This window comes from Cherax quadricarinatus, chromosome 83 (assembly GCF_038502225.1).
Source record: "Cherax quadricarinatus isolate ZL_2023a chromosome 83, ASM3850222v1, whole genome shotgun sequence".
Classification (NCBI taxonomy): Eukaryota; Metazoa; Arthropoda; class Malacostraca; order Decapoda; family Parastacidae; genus Cherax; species Cherax quadricarinatus.
The window spans coordinates 1,526,039-1,548,555 of NC_091374.1; the positions used below are offsets into that span (position 1 = coordinate 1,526,039).

The 22,517-nt window shown below is 38.3% G+C and overlaps 1 protein-coding gene across 5 annotated transcripts in view; it reads left to right on the forward strand.

The window, feature by feature from the left end:
- Positions 1 to 1,725: 1,725 nt before the first annotated feature.
- Positions 1,726 to 22,517, forward strand: part of HemK1 (HemK methyltransferase 1) — a 28,952-nt gene continuing 8,160 nt past the window's right edge. Inside the window, exons 1-7 of one of the 5 annotated variants that reach the window (XM_053796270.2) lie at positions 1,726 to 1,924; positions 9,376 to 9,437; positions 9,544 to 9,874; positions 13,062 to 13,147; positions 19,319 to 19,526; positions 20,319 to 20,536; positions 20,995 to 21,106. In XM_053796270.2, coding sequence (XP_053652245.2) covers positions 1,886 to 1,924; positions 9,376 to 9,437; positions 9,544 to 9,874; positions 13,062 to 13,147; positions 19,319 to 19,526; positions 20,319 to 20,536; positions 20,995 to 21,106 — 1,056 coding nt within the window. In that variant the 5' untranslated portion in view covers positions 1,726 to 1,885. Of the gene's footprint in view, positions 1,925 to 1,954; positions 2,014 to 9,375; positions 9,875 to 13,061; positions 13,148 to 19,318; positions 19,527 to 20,318; positions 20,537 to 20,994; positions 21,107 to 22,517 lie in introns of those variants that run through there. The other 4 variants (XM_070102669.1, XM_053796268.2, XM_053796267.2 and 1 more) reach the window with 4 other exon arrangements.

Sequence of the window (22,517 nt, forward strand, 5' to 3'; positions counted from 1 at the left end):
TTGGTAAAAAGGGGGGGGGGGTTCAGGGGATTTCAACGGGCTCACCTCCTTGGGAATGCAGTGATGTGGTTGGGTGTGATTGGAGGTACTAGTGTGTGACCAGATGAGAGGTTGTGCAAGATAAGTTTTGCTTAGTTCCCTTGATGGGGAAGGTGTAAGGAGCAGATTAAATATATAACATGTATTAAAGTACCTATAAATTATATAACATGTATATTTCTTTGGTAGCGTATTATGTTCCACTTACGCTGGTATTGCAATTGAATTTGAATTTTCTTGAGAGGGTTTTCCTTTCACTATTTCCTTGAAGCACTGAGTTATTTTTGTTTTATTGTAACGTGGGCCAGCATCAGTTTTGGTAGTAATTACCTATTATTATTGTTCTTATTTAAGGTATTGTAATTTTGGTAGTCCTGTACCATTCATGGTTGTAAATAATGCTTCCTCAAGTGACATGTGTCATAATAATCCTAAATTGAGGATAATTAATGTCATGATTATTCAGGTTGGTGATAGGGTTAGTTTTCAATGTGTGTGTGGGAGTGGGGGGGGGATGATGGGTCACCTGTGTTGCAGCACAGGTTTCTTAATAAGGCATATTGTAGGTCTGGTGTATTTGTTGAGGGTGGTATTATGGGTGATTGTCATTAAGCTTGGAGCATTATTGTGTTGAGGTTGTAATTTTAGGAGTTTTATTAATAGCCATTTTGTGGCCTTTGTTATTATAACTTTATTCCTTCTTAAATTGTGATATGTTATAAAAACTTGTATATAGTAGACTGGCAGATGTTGCCTGGATTGTTTTGTGTTTATATATTGATTTACTGATGTTGTCCTTGATCATTTTTTTTGTATATGTACCTATTATTATCTGTACATGAAGTTTTTAATAAAATATAAAAAAAAAAAAAAAAAAAATGTTGAGGTACAGTCCCTGGACCCATTATGTACCTCTGTAATGCTGAGGTACAGTCCCTGGACCCATTATGTACCTCTGTAATGTTGAGGTACAGTCCCTGGACCCATTATGTACCTCTGTAATGTTGAGGTACAGTCCCTGGACCCATTATGTACCTCTGTAATGTTGAGGTACAGTCCCTGGACCCATTATGTACCTCTGTAATGTTGAAGTACAGTCCCTGGACCCATTATGTACCTCTGTAATGTTGAGGTACAGTCCCTGGACCCATTATGTACCTCTGTAATGTTGAGGTACAGTCCCTGGACCCATTATGTACCTCTGTAATGTTGAGGTACAGTCCCTGGACCCATTATGTACCTCTATAATGTTGAGGTACAGTCCCTGGACCCATTATGTACCTCTATAATGTTGAGGTACAGTCCCTGGACTCATTATGTACCTCTAATCTTTTGACTACCGTCCACAGGATGGGTATGGTGTGCATATTAAAGATATTAAACTAACTATGATTAATGTGGATATAAATTGTTGATAGTGAGAAAAATATGAGATAAACTTAAATTTAGGAGTTATTTTAACCATTGGTCATTTGTGGCATTTTTTCATTAAAATTGGCTACAATGCAGTGTGCTATGCCTCGACCCCTGAAACCACAATTAGGTGAGTACAACTAGGCGAGTATGTTAGTGGCTTTATGTCTAACAATATTTTATTACGTGTAAACTATATTATACGTATACTATATTATCTGTAAACTATATTATCTGTATATCATTATTTTTCAATATTTTGTGGAAGTTTGAATAAATAGTTGAGAAAAACCGAGTTGATAAGACACTTGTGCCACAATAGGGGATCTTTATTCTGAATAAAGATACCCAAATGTGGCACAAGTGTCTCATTTATGATCATTTTGTGGAAGTATAAAGTGAGAGAAGAGTCAGGTTAATAGTTTAGTTGATCATGACGGTTGATGTTGGTCAGTCAGGCTTCACTACTCCTGTAAGTTTATATATGTACAGGCACTCGTAAATACAACTATACATAGTAATATATGTGTAAATTAACCAGGATAACCAAAATAAGTCAAAGTGAGTTATTTCTATTAGGGTTCTTGGTATTTCCTCGGGTTTTTGTTAGGAAAAAAATGGTGTAGCGTCTTCCTTGTATCAAGTTCCCATTGCCCAAGTGTAAGTTTATTTAGGCACGACCCTTGTCGGTTTAGAGCTTTGTTTAATTATAATAATAATTATTTAGGCACAAGTACACATAAGTACAGTTATTATACATAGTAACAAGTCTGACTTTTTTTGGGGGGGGGCCCCTCAAGGAAGGTTCCTTGATGTTGGTGAGGGGCTCTTGATTTAGGGAATTGGATCTGTGCTCCAGTTCCCCGAATTAAGCCTGAATGCCTTCCACATCCCCCCCCCCAGGCGCTGTATAATCCTCCGGGTTTAGCGCTTCCCCCTTGATTATAATAATAATTTGGGGGGGGGTTATCCTAAGTTTTCTGCACATATAGCTCTGTATAGCCCTTGTGGTTTAGCGCTTCTTTTTTATTATAATAATAATAATCTACACATATGCTGCTATGTATGATAATCTATGTAACTGTATTTGTATATACCTGAATAAACTTGTAAATTACCCAGGATAACCCAAAAAAGTCAAAGTGACTTATTTCCATTAATAGTCCTTGAGTTTTTTAAATAAGGTTAATTTGCTCTTGAAAGAAATAATTGTCTGCATGTTTGTTGCCTTTTTAATGGGTAAATTTGTTTGCATACCTTTAATGGGTAAATTTGTTTGCATACCTTTAATGGGTAAATTTATTTATTTATTTATTTATTATAAATTTGTGCACACATACAGAGGTACAAAAAAAAAAAATACAGATAAGAGCAGTATGCCAAAGCCACTTATACTATGCATAGCATTACGGGCTGGCTTAAAATTAACTTAAGATTAACTAAGCAATGATGAAGTCAGTGATAAAACATTAATGTAAACAGATTACTATAAAGCACAAGTGAGTATTACAAAGACAGGTCATATGAAGGATTCTGTAAGGTAGTGTATTTAAAAATAATAAAGTTAGATTCGGTTTTAGGTTTAACATTTATGTGATATAATTGTGAGAAACATTTAAGATATACAATTTATAAGGTTCAGTTATTCAGTATTTATTTGGTTTTGGGTGAGTAAGTGATCTTTGAGTAGAGACTTGAATTTATAAACAGGTAGTGTTTCTTTTATATTTACAGGTAATGAATTCCAGATTTTAGGGCCTTTTATGTGCATTGAGTTTTTGCATAGTGTGAGATGAACACGAGGAACATCAAAGAGTGATCTGTGCCTTGTGTTATGGTCATGTGTTCTGTTGAGGTTGGCAAGGAGATGTTTGAGGGGAGGGTTAATATCAGAGTTGAGTGTTCTATGTATGTAATAGGTGCAGTAATAAGTATGGATGTTTTGTATGGTGAGTAGGTTTAGTGTATTGAATATTGGTGGAGTGTGCTGCCTGTAGTGAGAATTTGTTATCATTCTAACTTGTTGCTTGTATACCTTTAATGTCCTTATATACAAGCAAATAATAAGTATTGCTGTAGTTAAGTTAGTGTTCAGCTTGCCTGATATGCTGTACATAATTATGGTCTTCCTACATCCACTACTATCTCTATACAAATATTGTATTATGTAGAAATACATCATTGAGCAACTTCAAGATTATTATTCTTGTAAATCTCCACCTTGACTACCTCGCATTAGTATTAAGATTAAATAGATATTTATTAAAAAGTTAACCACTCTTATCTTTTCTAGATTTTAGTTATGTATTGGGGTTATTCTGCCTGAAATACCCCAGCATGATAGTGGCTTTCTTTGTACTTAATAAACCAAAATTGTAATTACACATTGTAACCTTTACAAAGAAATAAAATCTTATCTTTTTTTTATTGACTTTGGCTTTCTAATCTTCATCTGGACATTTTCTGCTTCCTTCAAGGTGACTAATAATTTTCTTCCCTGAGAACTTTCCCTCTCTTACCTTCCGTGTTTAATATTAACCCTTAAATGGTCCAAACGTATATATACGTTCTTGATTTTACAATCAAGAATAAAACTAAGTCTGCCCGAAATGCCTAGCCATGCTAAGCGTTCTAGTGGTACACTCTGTAATCACTATTTTACTACATGTAAACCACACAATAACCAAATTTCTGTAAACTCAGCATTGTAATCCTTATAGAGAATAAACTCTGAATTGAATTGAATTGAATCTGAAAGTATGCAAAAAAATGTAGATCTTTTTTGTTTTACATTTGAAAACGTGTAAAAAAAACTTTTATCTACATTTTTTTTGTTACATTTGAAAATATGTTAAAAAAAGTAGATCTACTTTTGTAGCACTACGAATTTGAATGTCGATTTGTTTGGACCGTTTAAGGGTTAAAAATTGGATTTACCATGCCCTTGTATCAACCCCAGATGCTGTATGACCCTTTCGGGATTATTGTTTCACTATGAACATAAACTGTGGAAAATTGCTTAGACGAGTGTAATTTTTTCCGACTCTTGCTTGCCGTATTACTGTATTGTATAACATACTGATTGAATTAATAGTATGTTTATGGAATGTGGAGAAGGTATAGTTATTAGGTAATGGAGGTAAGCCAACTGATGCTGTGAAGTGGGGCCCAGTTCATAGGCCCGTTATGTCTCTGTTGCCGTGCTATATGACCCTTGTGGGTTTAGTGCTTGTTTTGATTATTGTAATAATAATAATAATAATAGAGGCAGGCCCCACTTTACAGTGTTTTGCTTTAAGGCATTTCACTAATACAGAGGTTTTCAGTTATATCTGTTCTTCATTATTCAGACTTCATATTCAAACTTCCTACAATAAATGTATTCACCACAAAGTTTTCCAGTGGGCAACGGTAAACAATATGATGTTCAATGAGGACAAATTCCAACTACTCCGTTATGGAAAACTGGAGGAGATAATAACTAGAACAGAGTATACTACTGACTCTGGCCATACAATAGAGCGGAAAAATAATGTAAGGGACCTGGGAGTAGTAATGTCTGAGGATCTCACTTTCAAAGATCACAACAGTGCCACGATCGCACGTGCAAAGAAAATGATAGGATGGATAATGAGAACTTTCAAAACGAGAGATGCCAAGCCCATGATGATCCTTTTCAAATCACTTGTTCTCTCTAGGCTAGAATACTGCTGTACATTAACATCTCCATACAAAGCAGGTGAAATCGCAGATCTAGAGAGTGTACAGAGATCCTTTACTGCACGTATAAGTTCTGTCAAGCACCTTAACTACTGGGAACGCTTGGAAGCACTTGACTTGTACTCGTTGGAACGCAGGAGGGAGAGATATATCATAATCTACACTTGGAAAATCTTGGAAGGAATGGTCCCAAATCTGCACACAGAAATCACTCCCTACGAAAGTAAAAGACTGGGCAGGCGATGCAAAATGCCGCCAATAAAAAGTAGGGGCGCCATTGGTACACTAAGAGAAAACACCATAAGTGTCCGGGGCCCAAAACTGTTCAACAGCCTCCCATCAAGCATTAGGGGAATTGCCAATTTACCCCTGGCTGCCTTCAAGAGAGAGCTGGACAGATACCTAAAGTCGGTGCCGGATCAGCCGGGCTGTGGCTCGTACGTCGGACTGCGTGCGGCCAGCAGTAACAGCCTAGTTGATCAGGCCCTGATCCATCGGGAGGCCTGGTCGTGGACCGGGCCGCGGGGGCGTTGATCCCCGGAATAACCTCCAGGTAACCAGGTAACCACTCACTAAGCTAAGAACGAAAATATTTTAAGGTAAGTACGTACTGTGTGTACTGTATGTGCAATTCTTAGACCTAGCTATATTGCTCACATATTATACAATAGTGTAAACGTGTTACCAAGCTTTTGTGTGCATTTGAAAGTTAAAAAAGGCTATGATTCACTTTACAGTGATTTTTGCTTTACAGTGGTAGTCTGAAGTCTAATCTGTTGTACAAGCAGGGCCCTTCTGTAATTATGTCTCTAATCTTTTGACTACCACCCACAGGATGGGTATGGGGTATATATTGAAGCTATTAAACTACAGTGGACCCCCGGTATTCGATGGCATCGGTATTCGATAAATCCGGTATTCGATGCATTATATTGTAAAAATTTTGCCTCGGTATCCGATCAAAAACCCGGTATTCGATACGATTCATATGAGACGTGTCCACGTGTGGCCTGAACTGCCCCGTGTGTGCCAGTGTTTACAAGCCAGCCAGTGTGCGCGCATCTAAGGATACATTCGGTACATTCCATATTATCCATATTATCACTGTTTTTGGTGCTTCTTTCTGCTAAATAAGTCGCCATGGGCCCCAAGAAAGCTTCTAGTGCCAACCCTTCGAGAAAAAAGGCGCTAATGACTATTTAAATGAAGAAAGAGCTAATTGCAAAGTACGAAAGTGGAGTGTGTGTGTCGGAGCTGGTCAGGTTGTATAATAAACCCCAATCAACCATCTCTACTATAGTGACCAGGAAAACGGCAATCAAGGAAGCTGTTCTTGCGAAAGGTGCAACTGTGATTACGAAACAGCGACCGCAAGTGTTAGAAAATATTGAGAGACTGTTATTGGTGTGGATAAATGAAAAACAGATAGCAGGAGATAGCATCTCTCAAGCGATCATTTGTGAAAAGGCTAGGCAGTTGCATGACGATTTGGTAAAGAAATTGCCTGCAACTAGTGCTGATGTGAGTGAATTTAAGGCCAGCAAAGTTTGGTTTGAAAGATTTAAGAATCGTAGTGGCATACACAGTGTGGTAAGGCATGGTGAGGCTGGTCCTAGTGGCATTAAAAGAAAAAGGGAAGTAACCCCGGAAAAGGACTTGCTACCTCAAGTCCTAATGGAAGGGGATTCCCCTTCTAAACACTTAACACCTCTCCCCTCCTCCCATCCCATCAATCATCACCAGATCTTCATTAAAGGTAAGTGCCAATTATTTTATTGTTATTGTAATTATTCTATTGCATTAAACTTAATAGTTCATGTAGCAAAATTTTTTTTTTCATACTTTTGGGTGTCTTGCACGAATTAATTTGATTTCCATTATTTCTTATGATAAGGCTAAAGAGGTCTTTGTGGCATTTATGGATTTGGAAAAGGCGTATGACAGGGTGGATAGGGGGGCAATGTGGCAGATGTTGCAAGTGTATGGTGTAGGAGGTAGGTTACTGAAAGCAGTGAAGAGTTTTTACGAGGATAGTGAGGCTCAAGTTAGAGTATGTAGGAAAGAGGGAAATTATTTCCCAGTAAAAGTAGGCCTTAGACAGGGATGTGTGATGTCAACGTGGTTGTTTAATATATTTATAGATGGGGTTGTAAGAGAAGTAAATGCGAGGGTCTTGGCAAGAGGTGTGGAGTTAAAAGATAAAGAATCACACACAAAGTGGGAGTTGTCACAGCTGCTCTTTGCTGATGACACTGTGCTCTTGGGAGATTCTGAAGAGAAGTTGCAGAGATTGGTGGATGAATTTGGTAGGGTGTGCAAAAGAAGAAAATTAAAGGTGAATACAGGAAAGAGTAAGGTTATGAGGATAACAAAAAGATTAGGTGATGAAAGATTGAATATCAGATTGGAGGGAGAGAGCATGGAGGAGGTGAATGTATTCAGATATTAGGGAGTGGACGTGTCAGCGGATAGGTCTATGAAAGATGAGGTGAATCATAGAATTGATGAGGGGAAAAGAGTGAGTGGTGCACTTAGGAGTCTGTGGAGACAAAGAACTTTGTCCTTGGAGGCAAAGAGGGGAATGTATGAGAGTATAGTTTTACCAACGCTCTTATATGGGTGTGAAGCATGGGTGATGAATGTTGCAGCGAGGAGAAGGCTGGAGGCAGTGGAGATGTCATGTCTGAGGGCAATGTGTGGTGTGAATATAATGCAGAGAATTCGTAGTTTGGAAGTTAGGAGGAGGTGTGGGATTACCAAAACTGTTGTCCAGAGGGCTGAGGAAGGGTTGTTGAGGTGGTTCGGACATGTAGAGAGAATGGAGCGAAACAGAATGACTTCAAGAGTGTATCAGTCTGTAGTGGAAGGAAGGCGGGGTAGGGGTCGGCCTAGGAAAGGTTGGAGAGAGGGGGTAAAGGAGGTTTTGTGTGCGAGGGGCTTGGACTTCCAGCAGGTATGCGTGAGCGTGTTTGATAGGAGTGAATGGAGACAAATGGTTTTTAATACTTGACGTGCTGTTGGAGTGTGAGCAAAGTAACATTTATGAAGGAGTTCAGGGAAACCGGCAGGCCGGACTTGAGTCCTGGAGATGGGAAGTACAGTGCCTGCACTCTGAAGGAGGGGTGTTTAATGTTGCAGTTTAAAAACTGTAGTGTAAAGCACCCTTCTGGCAAGACAGTGATGGAGTGAATGATGGTGAAAGTTTTTCTTTTTCTGGCCACCCTGCCTCGGTGGGAATCGGCCAGTGTGATAATAAAAAAAAAAATATTTCTTATGAGGAAAATTGATTCGCTTTTCGATATTTTTGGTATTCGATGAGCTGTCAGGAACGGATTAATATCGAATACCGGGGTTCCACTGTATTTAACTGCTTCTGTGATACATTTTGTGATATTGATATTTGTTTAATAAATTAATTACGTTTTTTGTCTATGGTAATATATTTGGAGGTGAATTTTTCAGGATACCTCAGGCCAAGTGCATATTCAAAATATATCATACAGTTTGACTTTTATAGGATAACTTTAGTTAAATCTTAATTTATAATTCCTTTATGCTTACAGAGTACATAATACTATAAGCATTGTAAGTATTTAACACTATATAAAAACAAGCGGTTTTAATCCGAGCAAGAAGTTGGACTGATGTTATCTACATAATTTATCACTGTAGTATGCCTAAAATGTCTAACCACGATGTCCAGTGGCTTTGTTGGTAACTCTCTTCACACACTGAGTGTCTGTGTTTCAGTCCTTATACCTGCTGTCCCTGTTCACCTAGCAGTAAGTAGGTGTCTGGGTGTTAGCTGACTGGTGTGTGGTGGCATCCTGGGGGACAAGATTAAATGACCGCCCTGGAAATAAGTCAGTCAGTCCTCGATGATGCACAGACTTTCTTGGTTTATACTAGGTGGATAAGCCTCTGGGTTAAGAATTCAAAGAAATCTTAACTATTGTACAGATTAGTACTATCTGTTTCATTTGTTGATATTCCTGATAAAAAACTTACCTTAAAGCTTGTTTAGTAATAAGCTAAATGGGTACTAGTATGTATAATATAGGATAAGCAATTATTTATAATTATAAGAGGCTAAATGGGCTATTCCTAGCTTAAGTGAGACAAGAGAAAGTAGGTAAGGTTCTTTAACTTTATCCAAGGTCAATTTAAAGTAGTACTGTAATTAAATATCTTCTCTAATTTCAGATTCATGATGCCACTTCCAGTGTGTCTTCGGAGGTTCTTCAGCATAATAAAAGACAGACGTGGTTCAGTATATCATAATTCCTGTATTTGCAAAAATAATTTATCTTATTACAATGTTCAAGATAAAACATTAAATAACATTTTAAAAAATTGTATAAATTTTTACAGGGATGTGCCATCCCATTTTGAAATGACACACTTTCACAAACCTTCCACTTCTCAAAACATATCACAAAGGCACCTAATGAAGAATTCACACAGATTACCTCAAAGTTATACAAGATTTAGTCCAGCAAGGGGAATGAGTATGAAGCACTTTCCCTGTGCACTTTACCAGAGACTGACACAGACTGGCCTGAGTCACAGAGCTTACACAACTGGATCATTCACTGTGAAGGACACATTAATTGACTGGAGAGGGAAGCTGGAGGCTGCTCAGGTGCCAGAAGCAGATCTGGCTGTTGAGCACATAATGTCTCACATTCTTGGAGTACCACAAGTGAGTTTTTTTTTACTCTTTATGATTGCTTATTGTAGTTTCCTCATCTTTTGAGGGGGGAGGGGGTGCCATGATGCCAGTGAATGGTTCTTGATCCAAAGAATTGGAGCTGTATGCTCATTTCTAGAATTATGCTTGATTACCTCCCTTTCCCTGTGATTGGAATAAGTTTTATTTTCCTCTGAAAATAATCTTTAACTCAGTGTATTTTGGTTCATTTGTATGCAGTCTATATTTTTATTTAAACTATATGTATTTATGTGTGATGTAGAAAATTACTATAAAAGGCTTAAAACCTTTATACACAGAGTAGAAGAGCAGTATAGTAGTAATCATTTTGTTTTGTGAAAGTGGTGGTGTGATGGTCCAGTAAAAGGCCAAGGTTGTCTGTGGTCTTGTTCAGCACTCCCATTGAAGGGAAACTCGCTGCATTATTTAGACTGTTTCCCTTCAGTAGAGGGTGCCTTGAAATCAGTGAAATGTTCTTCGTCCAAGGAATTGGAGTAACCCTCCTCATGATGATAAATAACATCAGTTTAAATGATAGTTAAATGTACTCTGAATTATTAAAGGTATCCTATAGTGTGACTATTATAGTCACATGATTTATCTTTAAAATTCTATATGAAAACTTCATCCTCTGATATAAATATACTGCTTATTGAGTAAATTAATTTATGGAAAAAAAATGGTGTTCTCTCTTTATATCTCTGCACAAGACAGTTCCTCAGTTTCCCACCATATTAACCCTTTCAGGGTCCAAGGCCCAAATCTGGAGTCACGCACCAGTGTCCAAGAATTTTCAAAAAAAAATTTGTTATTTTTTCTTATGAAATCGTAGAGAATCTTTTTGTGAAGGTAATAAAACAAAAAGTACGAAATTTTGTGGAAAATTTACGAAATTATGCTCTCGCGAATTTTGATGTGTCAGCGATATTTACGAATCGGCGATTTTGCCGACTTTGACTCCCATTTTAGGCCAATTACATTATTCCAATCAACCAAATTCTTAGCTATTTCACTAGTATTACTTCTATTCTATCGATTGAGCACAAGAAATCGCCAAGTCAACTGTTTCAACTACAAAATAAAGTGATCGGAAATTGTTAATTTGGCCAATTTAACACAAAGTTCAAAATATTCCAATTTCAAAATAGGGTCCAGAATGAACAATGTAGGCATTCCTGGCACTAAACTAACATTTCCTCTGTTTATTAGTTATGTTTTGAGGCTTTACAAATAAATTCCATTTTGATTTTTTATTCACATAATGAATTTTTATTCACACCAAAAAATAGAAGATTTACTGTTATGCAATACTGTAATAATTGTATAAATATCATCACCATATTTGTGAATGTATATTAGACCCACCAGCTGACGTGTATTAGACGTGTGAGGTCGTTTGTTTACTCTTGAATATCGGCAAAAATTTAACATTTCCGCTACTTTGAGCTCAGTTTCAAGCCATTTCCAATGCTAAAACCAATCAAAATCATCTCTATTTCTGTAATATGTCTTCCATTCTATCAAATGAGACCAAGAAATCGCAAATACAACTATAAAAAACATACGAAAAAACACTGCAAAGTTGCTGTTTTAATCGAAAAATCATGATTTCATTTTTTTTCTCTCATTATGCACAGTGTGCTGCAGGATCTGTTTTATGTGGTGCACACATACCACATAGATGTATTCTCTCATATCTAGGCCCAAATGTACCACTCACAGTTTATCAGAGTGAGCTGAGCTCATGGCGTAGATCTACGGTTTGGACCCTGAACGTAAAGCCGTAGATCTACGGGACGGACCCTGAAAGGGTTAATAACTGTAGTTATAATGTTAATGGGAAGCTACTTTCATTACACAATGTATAGAATAAAATCTAGAGGTGGACAGCATTAATATTATGATGTACTTTCATCATCATACCAGTCAGGGCTCTATAAGAGGGGGGGAATGTTTAGGCTGGGGAAGGGTTCTTGATCCAAGGAACCGGAACTATCTTTTCTTGTTTTCTTAGGTCATGCTTGATTGCCTCCCATTTCCCATGTGCATTATGACCCCCTTCCCTTCTCCCTATGAGGTCAGTACTTCTCAGTGAATGGAAAAATAATCACATGCCATTGGAAATTCATGATGCTATTATTACCCTTCTATGAAGTCAGTAGCTTAGGCAAGTAGCCCACTTAAATGGTTCATGTAGATTAAGTTTATGGCTTTATAACTACAGCTGATGTATTGTGCCAATTATATCCTCCTTTTGCTCTTGTACTCAGTATCAACACTTGTGCCTCTGTCAGCCACCCATATTTCATGCAGTGCTAAATGCACCATGTAGATTTACTGTTGTCTGTGTACTATATATAATGCTTTAGTATGCAAAATACAGTGAAACCTCGGTATACGACCTTAATTCATTCCAGAAGGCTGTTCGGGTGCCACTCTGAGTATCGAACAAGTTCTTCCCAACCAATTTTCTGTTTGGTTAGCTATTATCACTAATCGTTGTTGGCCCCATGGTGACTTATTTATACAAATAATACAAAAAAAAAAAATGCCAAAATTGCTAAGAAACATGAAATAGTTTACAGAGAAGTTCTGCTTGGCCTCACCATCCCAACCGTTCGGTGGACATTGCACTGACTCGCCTTCGAGTCAGGCACTCGCGACTGGCGGCTCATCTGTACCGCCTTCAGATGATGGACTCTGTACTGCCCGTGGTGTCCCTCACATCCTGAGACAGTGGAACACTTCCTGTTGTGGTGCCCACGTTATCACTCTGCATGGACTACTCTCCATGCGGCCTTGCGCACGCTTGGGGTGCACACTTTCACTCTACCTGTCCTCAACGGGGAGGGGTTTCGCCCTCTGGACCATCAGGAGATATTGGCCTGTACCTGCTCCTTCCTGCTGGCTTCAGGGCATATCAGAGACATATGATACGTGGTTATTAGTCAGGACATTATTCCACTTTGGTCGATATCCTCTCTCCTAGCACTGGACGGCCAGGCTCGATATGGCGTATGCTGTCAGTGGCCATGAAACCCAACAGAAGAAGAAGAAGCAAAGTTCTGGCAGGTTGTATTTGTTTGGTCGAGTGCTGAGCTTTGTTCGAGTGGAGAGCTGGTCATATACTGAGGTTCCACTGTACTTTACCAATAAGGTAATTTCACTGAATTTTCAGAAGGAGCTGGAAAAACTCACTTCAGTAGTACTGTCTAAGGAAATACTGACGGAAGTGGATCGGTTAATGACATGTAGACTTGCAAGGTAAATACTAATTTATTCTTTATTTATCAATTTTAAAAATGTGTACTATATACCACTGTACGTACTGTATTGTGTTATAATTAGTATTTTTATTTTATTATCACACCGGCCGATTCCCACCAAGGCAGGGTGGCCCGAAAAAGAAAAACTTTCACCATCATTCACTCCATCACTGTCTTGCCAGAAGGGTGCTTTACACTACAGTTTTTAAACTGCAACATTAACACCCCTCCTTCAGAGTGCAGGCACTGTACTTCCCATCTCCAGGACTCAAGTCCGGCCTGCCGGTTTCCCTGAATCCCTTCATAAATGTTACTTTGCTCACACTCCAACAGCACGTCAAGTATTAAAAACCATTTGTCTCCATTCACTCCTATCAAACACGCTCACGTATGTCATGATTAATGTTCTGCTTATTTAACCCTTGGGAAGCATTTGTCACAAAATTATATCATTGTAGAGTAGAACCTTAATTCATATCTGTTCATGTTTTTCTTAAGCCTTTTTTTTTTTATTTACATACTAATTTTGATACTGTGTAAACTTCAGTACTTGTTTGCTAGCTAACTTGTGGCTAAAAATGTTTACAGTACACGAAGTGCTTCACTTAATTAAACTGGACATTGTGCTCTCACATTTGTCTTTATCTGTGTATTTGATCTTTGCAACTACTACCCATCATTCAGCACATTTTCCATGAGGAGTAATAGTTGGAGAACAGCTGTGAAGGTACAAATGGTGCAGAAATGACAGGTATGGCAAAATGAGACTTATTTTTATAATGGTCACCTACAGAAGGCTTGATAAAGTCTTGTAGATAAAACTTTGTATTAACATGTTTTTCCAGTAGCAGAAGTAGTTAATAATACTACTAATAATAATCTTTATTTCTACAAGTACGTGATACTACTTGTACAGACCATAGCTGACATCAGTGACATAATATATAGGAAGCCCCTTGTTATGCAGAGGATTTTGGGCAACTTAAGTTAATCTTGTCCTCCAGGATGTGACCTACACCAGTCAAACACCCAGGTCCCTACTTGCTGCCAGGTGAACAGAGACAGGGGGTGGTAAAGAAACACACCCATTGTTTCCACCTGTACCGGGGATCGAACCACAGACACTCAATGTGTGAGCTTAGTGTGCTACCAACTGAGCTATGGGACACTGTAGTAAAGAAAATGTCTAGCAAGAAAGATGAAAATGTTGAACATGTTACATATCATTGTTTTGCATAATCTTATACAGTGGTCCCTCAACCCTGAAAGTCGTCCATTTCGGAAATAGTCCCGTTATTTCGTCTAAACATTGGCTCGCAAATGGTCCGTTAACTTGCTAATCGTCTTTCATCCTGGTCACGTACTCACAGCTCTGAGTCATTCCCAGCCAGTGTGCCATTGTTTACCAGTGAGCGACAGTCCCCTCATGTGTTCATACGAAATATTTCATAATATTCCATTCATTTTAGTGCTTGCAAGTGCTAAATAAGCTACCATGGCTCCAAAGAAAGCTAGTGCCAAGCTTTTGGTAAAGAAGGTGAGAAATACGATTGAATTTAAGAAAAACATCATTGAACAATATGAAAGTGGCGTACGTGTGGGCGAACTGGCCAGGATGTATAACAAATCCCGTACAACCATATCTTCCATCATAGCCAAGAAAAAGGAAATCAAGGAAGCTGTTGTTGCAAAGGGGGTAAATATGCTGACAAAAATGAGATCACCAGTACTCGAAGATGTTGAGAAGTTATTATTGGTGTGGATAAACGAGAAACAATTAGCAAGAGATAGTCTTATGACATCGCTTATTTGTGATAAGGCTAGGCAGTTGCATGATGATTTGGTAAAGAAATTGCCTGCAACTAGTGGTGATGTGAGTGAATTTAAGGCCAGCAAAGGCTGGTTTGAGAGATTTAAGAAGCATACTAGCATACACAGTGTGATAAGGCATGGTGAGGCTGCCAGTTCGGACCAAAAAACAGCTGAAAAATATGTGCAGGAATTCAAGGAGTACATAAAGGCTGAAGGACTGAAACCTGAACAAGTGTTCAATTGTGACAAAACAGGCCTCTTTTGGAAGAAAATGCCAAAGAGGACCTACGTTACTCAGGAAGAAAAGGCACTGCCAGGACACAAGCCTATGAAAGACAGGCTGATGCTCATGTTCTGTGCTAATGCTAGTGGGGATTTCAAAGTGAAGCCGTTATTAGTGTACCATTCTGAAAATCCCAGAGTGTTCAAGAAAAACAATGTTATGAAGAGTAAATTGTGTGTGTTTTGGAGATCTAATAATAAGGCATGGGTCACGAGGGACATTTTCGTCAAGTGGTTCAATGAAGTGTTTGGCCCTAGTGTGATGAATTGCCTCCTGGAAAAGAAATTGGATCTCAAGTGCCTCCTAGTAATGGACAATGCATCTGCTCATCCTCCAAACTTGGATGATCTAATTCTGAAGGAGTTTGGGTTCATCACAGTAAAGTTCTTGCCCCCAAATACCACTCCTCTCCTCCAGCCCATGGACCAGCAGGCCATTTCAAACTTTAAAAAACTCTACACCAAAGCAATGTTTGAAAGGTGCTTTAATGTGACCTCAGACACTCACTTGACCCTAAGAGATTTTTGGAAAGAACACTTCAGTATTCTCCATTGCATAAGCCTTATAGGTAAGGCTTGGGAGGGAGTGACTACCAGGACTTTGAACTCTGCTTGGAGAAAATTGTGGCCTGATTGTGTCCACAAGACGGATTTTGAAGAGTTTGAGGTGGCCCCTGATGAGCCTGTCAGTTGTGAACTCTATTGTGGCATTGGGGAGTTCCATGGGGTTGGATGTGAGTTTGGAGGATGTGGAAGAGTTGGAGGACCACAATGAAGAGCTAACCACTGAGGAGCTGCAAGAGCTTCAGCAGGAAGAGCAACAGATCGCAGCTCAGAATCTTGCTGCAGAGGAGGAGGAAGAGAGATGAAAGAAGGTGCCTTCTTCAGAAATGAAGGAAATTTTTGAAATGTGGGGTAGGATGGAAAGATTTATGGAGAAACATCACCCTGAGAAGGATGCTGCAAGCCATATCGGCAACTTGTACAGTGACAGAGTCTTGGCCCATTTTAGGGAAGTTTTAAAGAGACGCCAGAAACAGAGCTCTCTGGACAGTTTTTTTGCGAGACAGGACTCCAGTGACTCAAGCTGGTCCTAGTGGCATTAAGAAACAGAGAAGAGAAGTAACCCCAGAAAAGCACTTGGTACCTGAGGTGTTGATGGAAGGGGATTCCCCTTCCAAACAGTAATTCAATGTCTTTCCTCCTCCAGTCTTCCATACACTAAGAAGAATCGCCAATAAAGGTAAGTGTTATGCTGTTAATGTTTCATTCATCATGTCCCATTGTATTGTTTATGTACTACATCTATATTTCATGTAAAAAAAATTTGTTTTAATACTTCTGGGTGTCAGGAACAGATTAATTGTATTTACATTATTTCTTATGGGGAAAATTGATTAGAAAATCGTCTATTTCGATAATAGTCCCACTTTCAGGAACGGATTATGGACGATAATTGAGGGACCACTGTATGTTAATCTTTTCTCCTCATTTCATCCTGTCAGCAATGAGGGCATATTTAATGCTTTCAGCCTTTCTTCTTAACTTATTAAACATATGTACCCTTGGAAGCCATTTTGTAGTTTGTCTTTGGACTTTTTTATTTTTTCACTTTGTACCTGTGTCCTTTTAAATGTGAACACCTATCACTGGTTATATCTGCAAAAATTTGATTTAACATGTGTTGCCAACATGTTTTGGCATTTCCCTATGCATATATCCAATGGCTGGTTTGAAGTTTCTATTCATTATCTGGTGACAATCTTTGTCAATGATGAGTTTTAGTTTTCATTATTTATCAGATGCTTTAAATATTTTATCAGTCTATATTTATTTGGCTTACTTTTGCCTATTCCATTACCATTACTACATGGCACTTATCAGGATGAAATTTCATCATTAACTTGTCAAGGTAGGTATCAAACTTTACATATACATGTAATACATTTATTTAACCTGTTCACTTGTATTCATTTAGTGTACAGAATTTACTGTGTATGATATATAATACTGTATGAAAATAAATGGTATAAAATACTGACAAAATGGAAACATAAACACACATGCAGTTTAATGTGATCCTTTATTGACAACGTTTCACCCACACAGTGGGCTTTTTCAAGTCACAAACAGATCTACCTGGGGTGGAAGGTACGGGAGTATTTATAGTCAGGTTCAGAATGTTGAGGTCAGGTGGAGAATGCTGCATCTGATGATCTACCGGGTGGGGTTATAGAGTCTTGGGTAGCTTGGCAGGGGTATTGGACAAGTTGTGAGTAGACCTTCTGCAGTGTTCTATGTTCTTATATGGGATAGCAATGTAGAAGTTTCTTGGCAAGTGGTTCAGCTATGTTATAGAAGCCATTGTTCTGGTTGAAATTGTTGGTTATAGAGATAAGAGATGATTCCAGGATTCTTCGGTATTGAGTGTTGTCTTCTGTGACGATAAGTCTTGAGTTTCTGTAGCTAATTAAGTGGTTGTGTGAATTGCGATGTTATACACAGGCATTCCTTGTATCGTCAGTCCTGCTTGCGTATTGGTGTTCTGAAATACGTGTTTGGAGGTCTCTTGATGTTTCGCCTACGTATAATTTGTTGCAGTCATTGCAAGGGATTATGTATACCCCTGCAGAGGATGGAAGCTTGTCCTGTCTACTACTGGTGATGTCCTTGATGGTCGTGGTTGTGGAGGTAGATACTTGGAATGATGTATTGGAAAAGATGTTGGAAACATGTTTGGCAACGGAGTTGGTGGGGAGGACTATGTATCTCTTCTCGGCAGTGTCTTCTCTAGGTGTGTTGAAGATGTTTAATGCCCGCCGTCTGCAGTCTCTGATGAAGTGACGAGGATAGTGGAGTTTAGAAAATACTCAGTTATGTTGACGACATTCTCCTCATAACTCCCAGGCGCTTCAACGTTCAAGCTCTCCAAGACAAGCTCAACCAGGTCGAGCCCTCAATCCAGTTCACACTTGAAGAAGAAATCGACAACACTCTTCCTTTCCTTGATGTTCTCTGTAAAATTGACCACGAACTTCGTTTTAAAGTCTATCGAAAACCAACCAACCAAAACAATCTTCTCCACTTCTACTCTCACCACGACACCAAAACTAAACGTGGTGTAATTATAGGTATCTTCCTGCGTGCACTCAGAATCTGCAGCAATGAGTTCCTTGAGGAAGAATGCACTATAATTGAACAAGTATTTTCTAAACTCCACTATCCTCATCACTTCATCAGAGACTGCAGACGGCGGGCATTAAACATCTTCAACACACCTAGAGAAGACACTGCCGAGAAGAGATACATAGTCCTCCCCACCAACTCCGTTGCCAAACATGTTTCCAACATCTTTTCCAATACATCATTCCAAGTATCTACCTCCACAACCACGACCATCAAGGGCATCACCAGTAGTAGACAGGACAAGCTTCCATCCTCTGCAGGGGTATACATAATCCCTTGTAATGACTGCAACAAATTATACGTGGGCGAAACATCAAGAGACCTCCAAACACATATTTCAGAACACCAATACGCAAGCAGGACTGACGATACAAGGAATGCCTGTGTATAACATCGCAATTCACACAACCACTTAATTAGCTACAGAAACTCAAGACTTATCGTCACAGAAGACAACACTCAATACCGAAGAATCCTGGAATCATCGCTTATCTCTATAACCAACAATTTCAACCAGAACAATGGCTTCTATAACATAGCTGAACCACTTGCCAAGAAACTTCTACATTGCTATCCCATATAAGAACATAGAACACTGCAGAAGGTCTACTCACAACTTGTCCAATACCCCTGCCAAGCTACCCAAGACTCTATAACCCCACCCGGTAGATCATCAGATGCAGCATTCTCCACCTGACCTCAACATTCTGAACCTGACTATAAATACTCCCGTACCTTCCACCCCAGGTAGATCTGTGTGTGACTTGAAAAAGCCCACTGTGTGGGCGAAACATTGTCAATAAAGGATCACATTAAACTGCATGTGTGTTTGTTTCCATAATACTGTATAAAATATACAACACACAAATGCTTATTTTCTTCATTGCAGAATGCCATTACAGTATATACTTGGTGAATGGGACTTCCATTCAGTAACTCTAAAGATGCGGCCGCCCGTATTTATTCCTCGTCCTGAAACAGAACAATTGGTTGAATTGGCCTTGGAATGCTTGCAGGGAATACACACGCCTCGAGTGTTAGAAATTGGCTGTGGCTCAGGAGCTATTAGTCTATCTCTTCTTCACTCTATTAATAATGTAAGCATCATAAATTAATTCCTTTGCAGTTATATTAATTATTTTTAATATAAATTTTTTGCAACAGGAAGAAGTTTCTTCCCTGTTTAATTTTTTATGCACTGATTGACATTTTTCACATTTTTCATATACTGTACGTTTTTTTTTCACTACATGCATACTCTTACATTGAATCCTCATTTATCACTTTTCTCATGAATACAAAAAAATACAAGGATGCATGGATTTATACCAATTAATTTCTGACCCATTTATGCCCCATTTATGCTCAGTGCAATATCAGTATATATTTGTCATTTCTTTTATCAATACAAAATTTTTGTACAGTTGTCCCCACCTCCACCCATATCCATACGGGATGTGTTCCAGGACCTACCTGAAACTGTGGATAGTAGCAAACCCTATACATATATGTTTTTTGTTTACGTACATACCTATGATAAAGTTTAATCGATAAATTATGCACAGCAAGTTGGTTGAGAATTAGCACTTTGTTACTGATGGGAAGAATTTCATGGCTTCTCTTAGGTTTTGAAGAACTGCCACCGTCATTACTACTATTCTACGTTGTTGCCATTATTGAGCAAAATTAACGCTTATATTTGGGCCATAGTAACCTGTGGATAACTGAAACAGGAAATACCAAATTTGTGGATACAGAGGTTCTTCTGTAATACTTTTCCTCATTTTATTTGTAATCTTTATAGCACAAGATGAGAATATTCATACACCTGTAATAGTAACAGTTCTATTGAAGTTAAATGCTAAAATATACAATTTTATCTGTTGCAGCTTCAGTGTGTAGCATTGGATCAGAGCAAACATGCTATTGAGCTAACCAAGCTAAATGCATCCAATATTGGGGTTAATGATCGATTATTATTAGTGGAAGGAAAAGTAACAAGCGAGATGATGCCGTGTTTGCCTCGAGTACACTTCCATCTTATCGTATCTAATCCACCATATGTTCTAAGAAAAGACCTGTTAAATGTGCAACCAGAAATTAAGATGTAAGTTAGCTAGGACGCCTGAGCAGATTATGATAAAAATTATTCCAAAAAGTTGCTTTTACATTTAAAGATTTGCAGACAAACACTTTTACCTTAACTATTTTTTTATGCATTTCATGATAATTTTGCAGTAATATCAAGTCAGCAACATAAATATAATAACCTATATGCTTGTAAAGTCACTGCCCAGTAATCAGGCACAGAATTCCTGCTATTTTTACCAACATTATACTGTAGACTAATGTAATATGTAATACATAATGGCTATATAAAGCATTTTCTGATTTATACAAGTTTATAGATAAAAAAAAGTGTAATAAAAATTTGTAATAATCATTATTGGGTGTAATGAATAATGTTTAGTGAAATTAATATTGTTTTCCCATTTAAAACTAATTGTTTTCACTGACCACACTTCAGATAATGAGGTTTGAGTTTACACAATCAATTTTTTCTAGCTATGAGGATATGCGGGCCCTAGATGGAGGGAAAGATGGTCTGGATGTGATTAAGGCAATTCTAATACACAGTCATCGTCTTCTTTTGGATAAACATTCAGTGATTCTTGAGGTATGTAAACAGTATTAAGTTTAAAGGGTAAAGAAGTCTTTTTGTAAGTGATGTATGATAAATTTGCTATTGTTCAATCAAGTTGTTAGATTGTGTGTTTGGGCAAATTAGAATTAATATTGTAGACAGCAACCACCCAGGGAAGTACTACCGTCCTGCCAGATGACTGTGAAACATAAACCTGTAACTGTTTTACATGATGGTAGGATTGCTGGTGTCTTTTTCTGTCTCATAAACACGCTAGATAACAGGGATATCTTGCTACTCCTACTTACACTTTGGTCACACTTCACTGACACACACATGCATTATATATACATACATCTAGGTTTTTCTCCTTTTTCTAAATAGCTTTTGTTCTTCTTTATTTCTTCTATTGTCCATGGGGAAGTGGAAAAGAATCTTTCCTCTGTAAGCCATGCGTGTCGTATGAGGCGACTAAAATGCCGGGAGCAATGGGCTAGTAACCCCTTCTGTAAACATTTACTAAAAAAAGAGAAGAAGAAAAACTTTATAAAATTGGGATGCTTGAATGTGCGTGGATGTAGTGCGGATGACAAGAAACAGATGATTGCTGATGTTATGAATAAAAAGAAGTTGGATGTCCTGGCCCTAAGCGAAACAAAGCTGAAGGGGGTAGGGGAGTTTCGGTGGGGGGAAATAAATGGGATTAAATCTGGAGTATCTGAGAGAGTTAGAGCTAAGGAAGGGGTAGCAATAATGTTGAAGGATTAGTTATGGAAGGAGAAAAGAGAATATGAATGTGTAAATTCAAGGATTATGTGGATTAAAGTAAAGGTTGGATGCGAAAAGTGGGTGTATGCACCTGGAGAAGAGAGGAATGTAGAGGAGAGAGAGAGATTTTGGGAGATGTTAAGTGAATGTATAGGAACCTTTGAACAAAGTGAGAGAGTAATTGTGGTAGGGGACCTGAATGCTAAAGTAGGAGAAACTTTTAGAGAGGGTGTGGTAGGTAAGTTTGGGGTGCCAGGTGTAAATGATAATGGGAGCCCTTTGATTGAACTTTGTATAGAAAGGGGTTTAGTTATAGGTAATACATATTTTAAGAAAAAGAGGATAAATAAGTATACAAGGTATGATGTAGGGCAAAATGACATTAGTTTGTTGGATTATGTATTGGTAGATAAAAGACTGTTGAGTAGAATTCAGGATGTACATGTTTATAGAGGGGCCACAGATATATCAGATCACTTTTTAGTTGTAGCTACACTGAGAGTAAAAGGTAGATGCAATACAAGGAGAATAGAAGCATCAGGGAAGAGAGAGGTGAAGGTTTATAAACTAAAAGAGGAGGCAGTTAGGGTAAGATATAAACAGCTATTGGAGGATAGATGGGCTAATGAGAGCATAGGCAATGGGGTTGAAGAGGTATGGGGTAGGTTTAAAAATG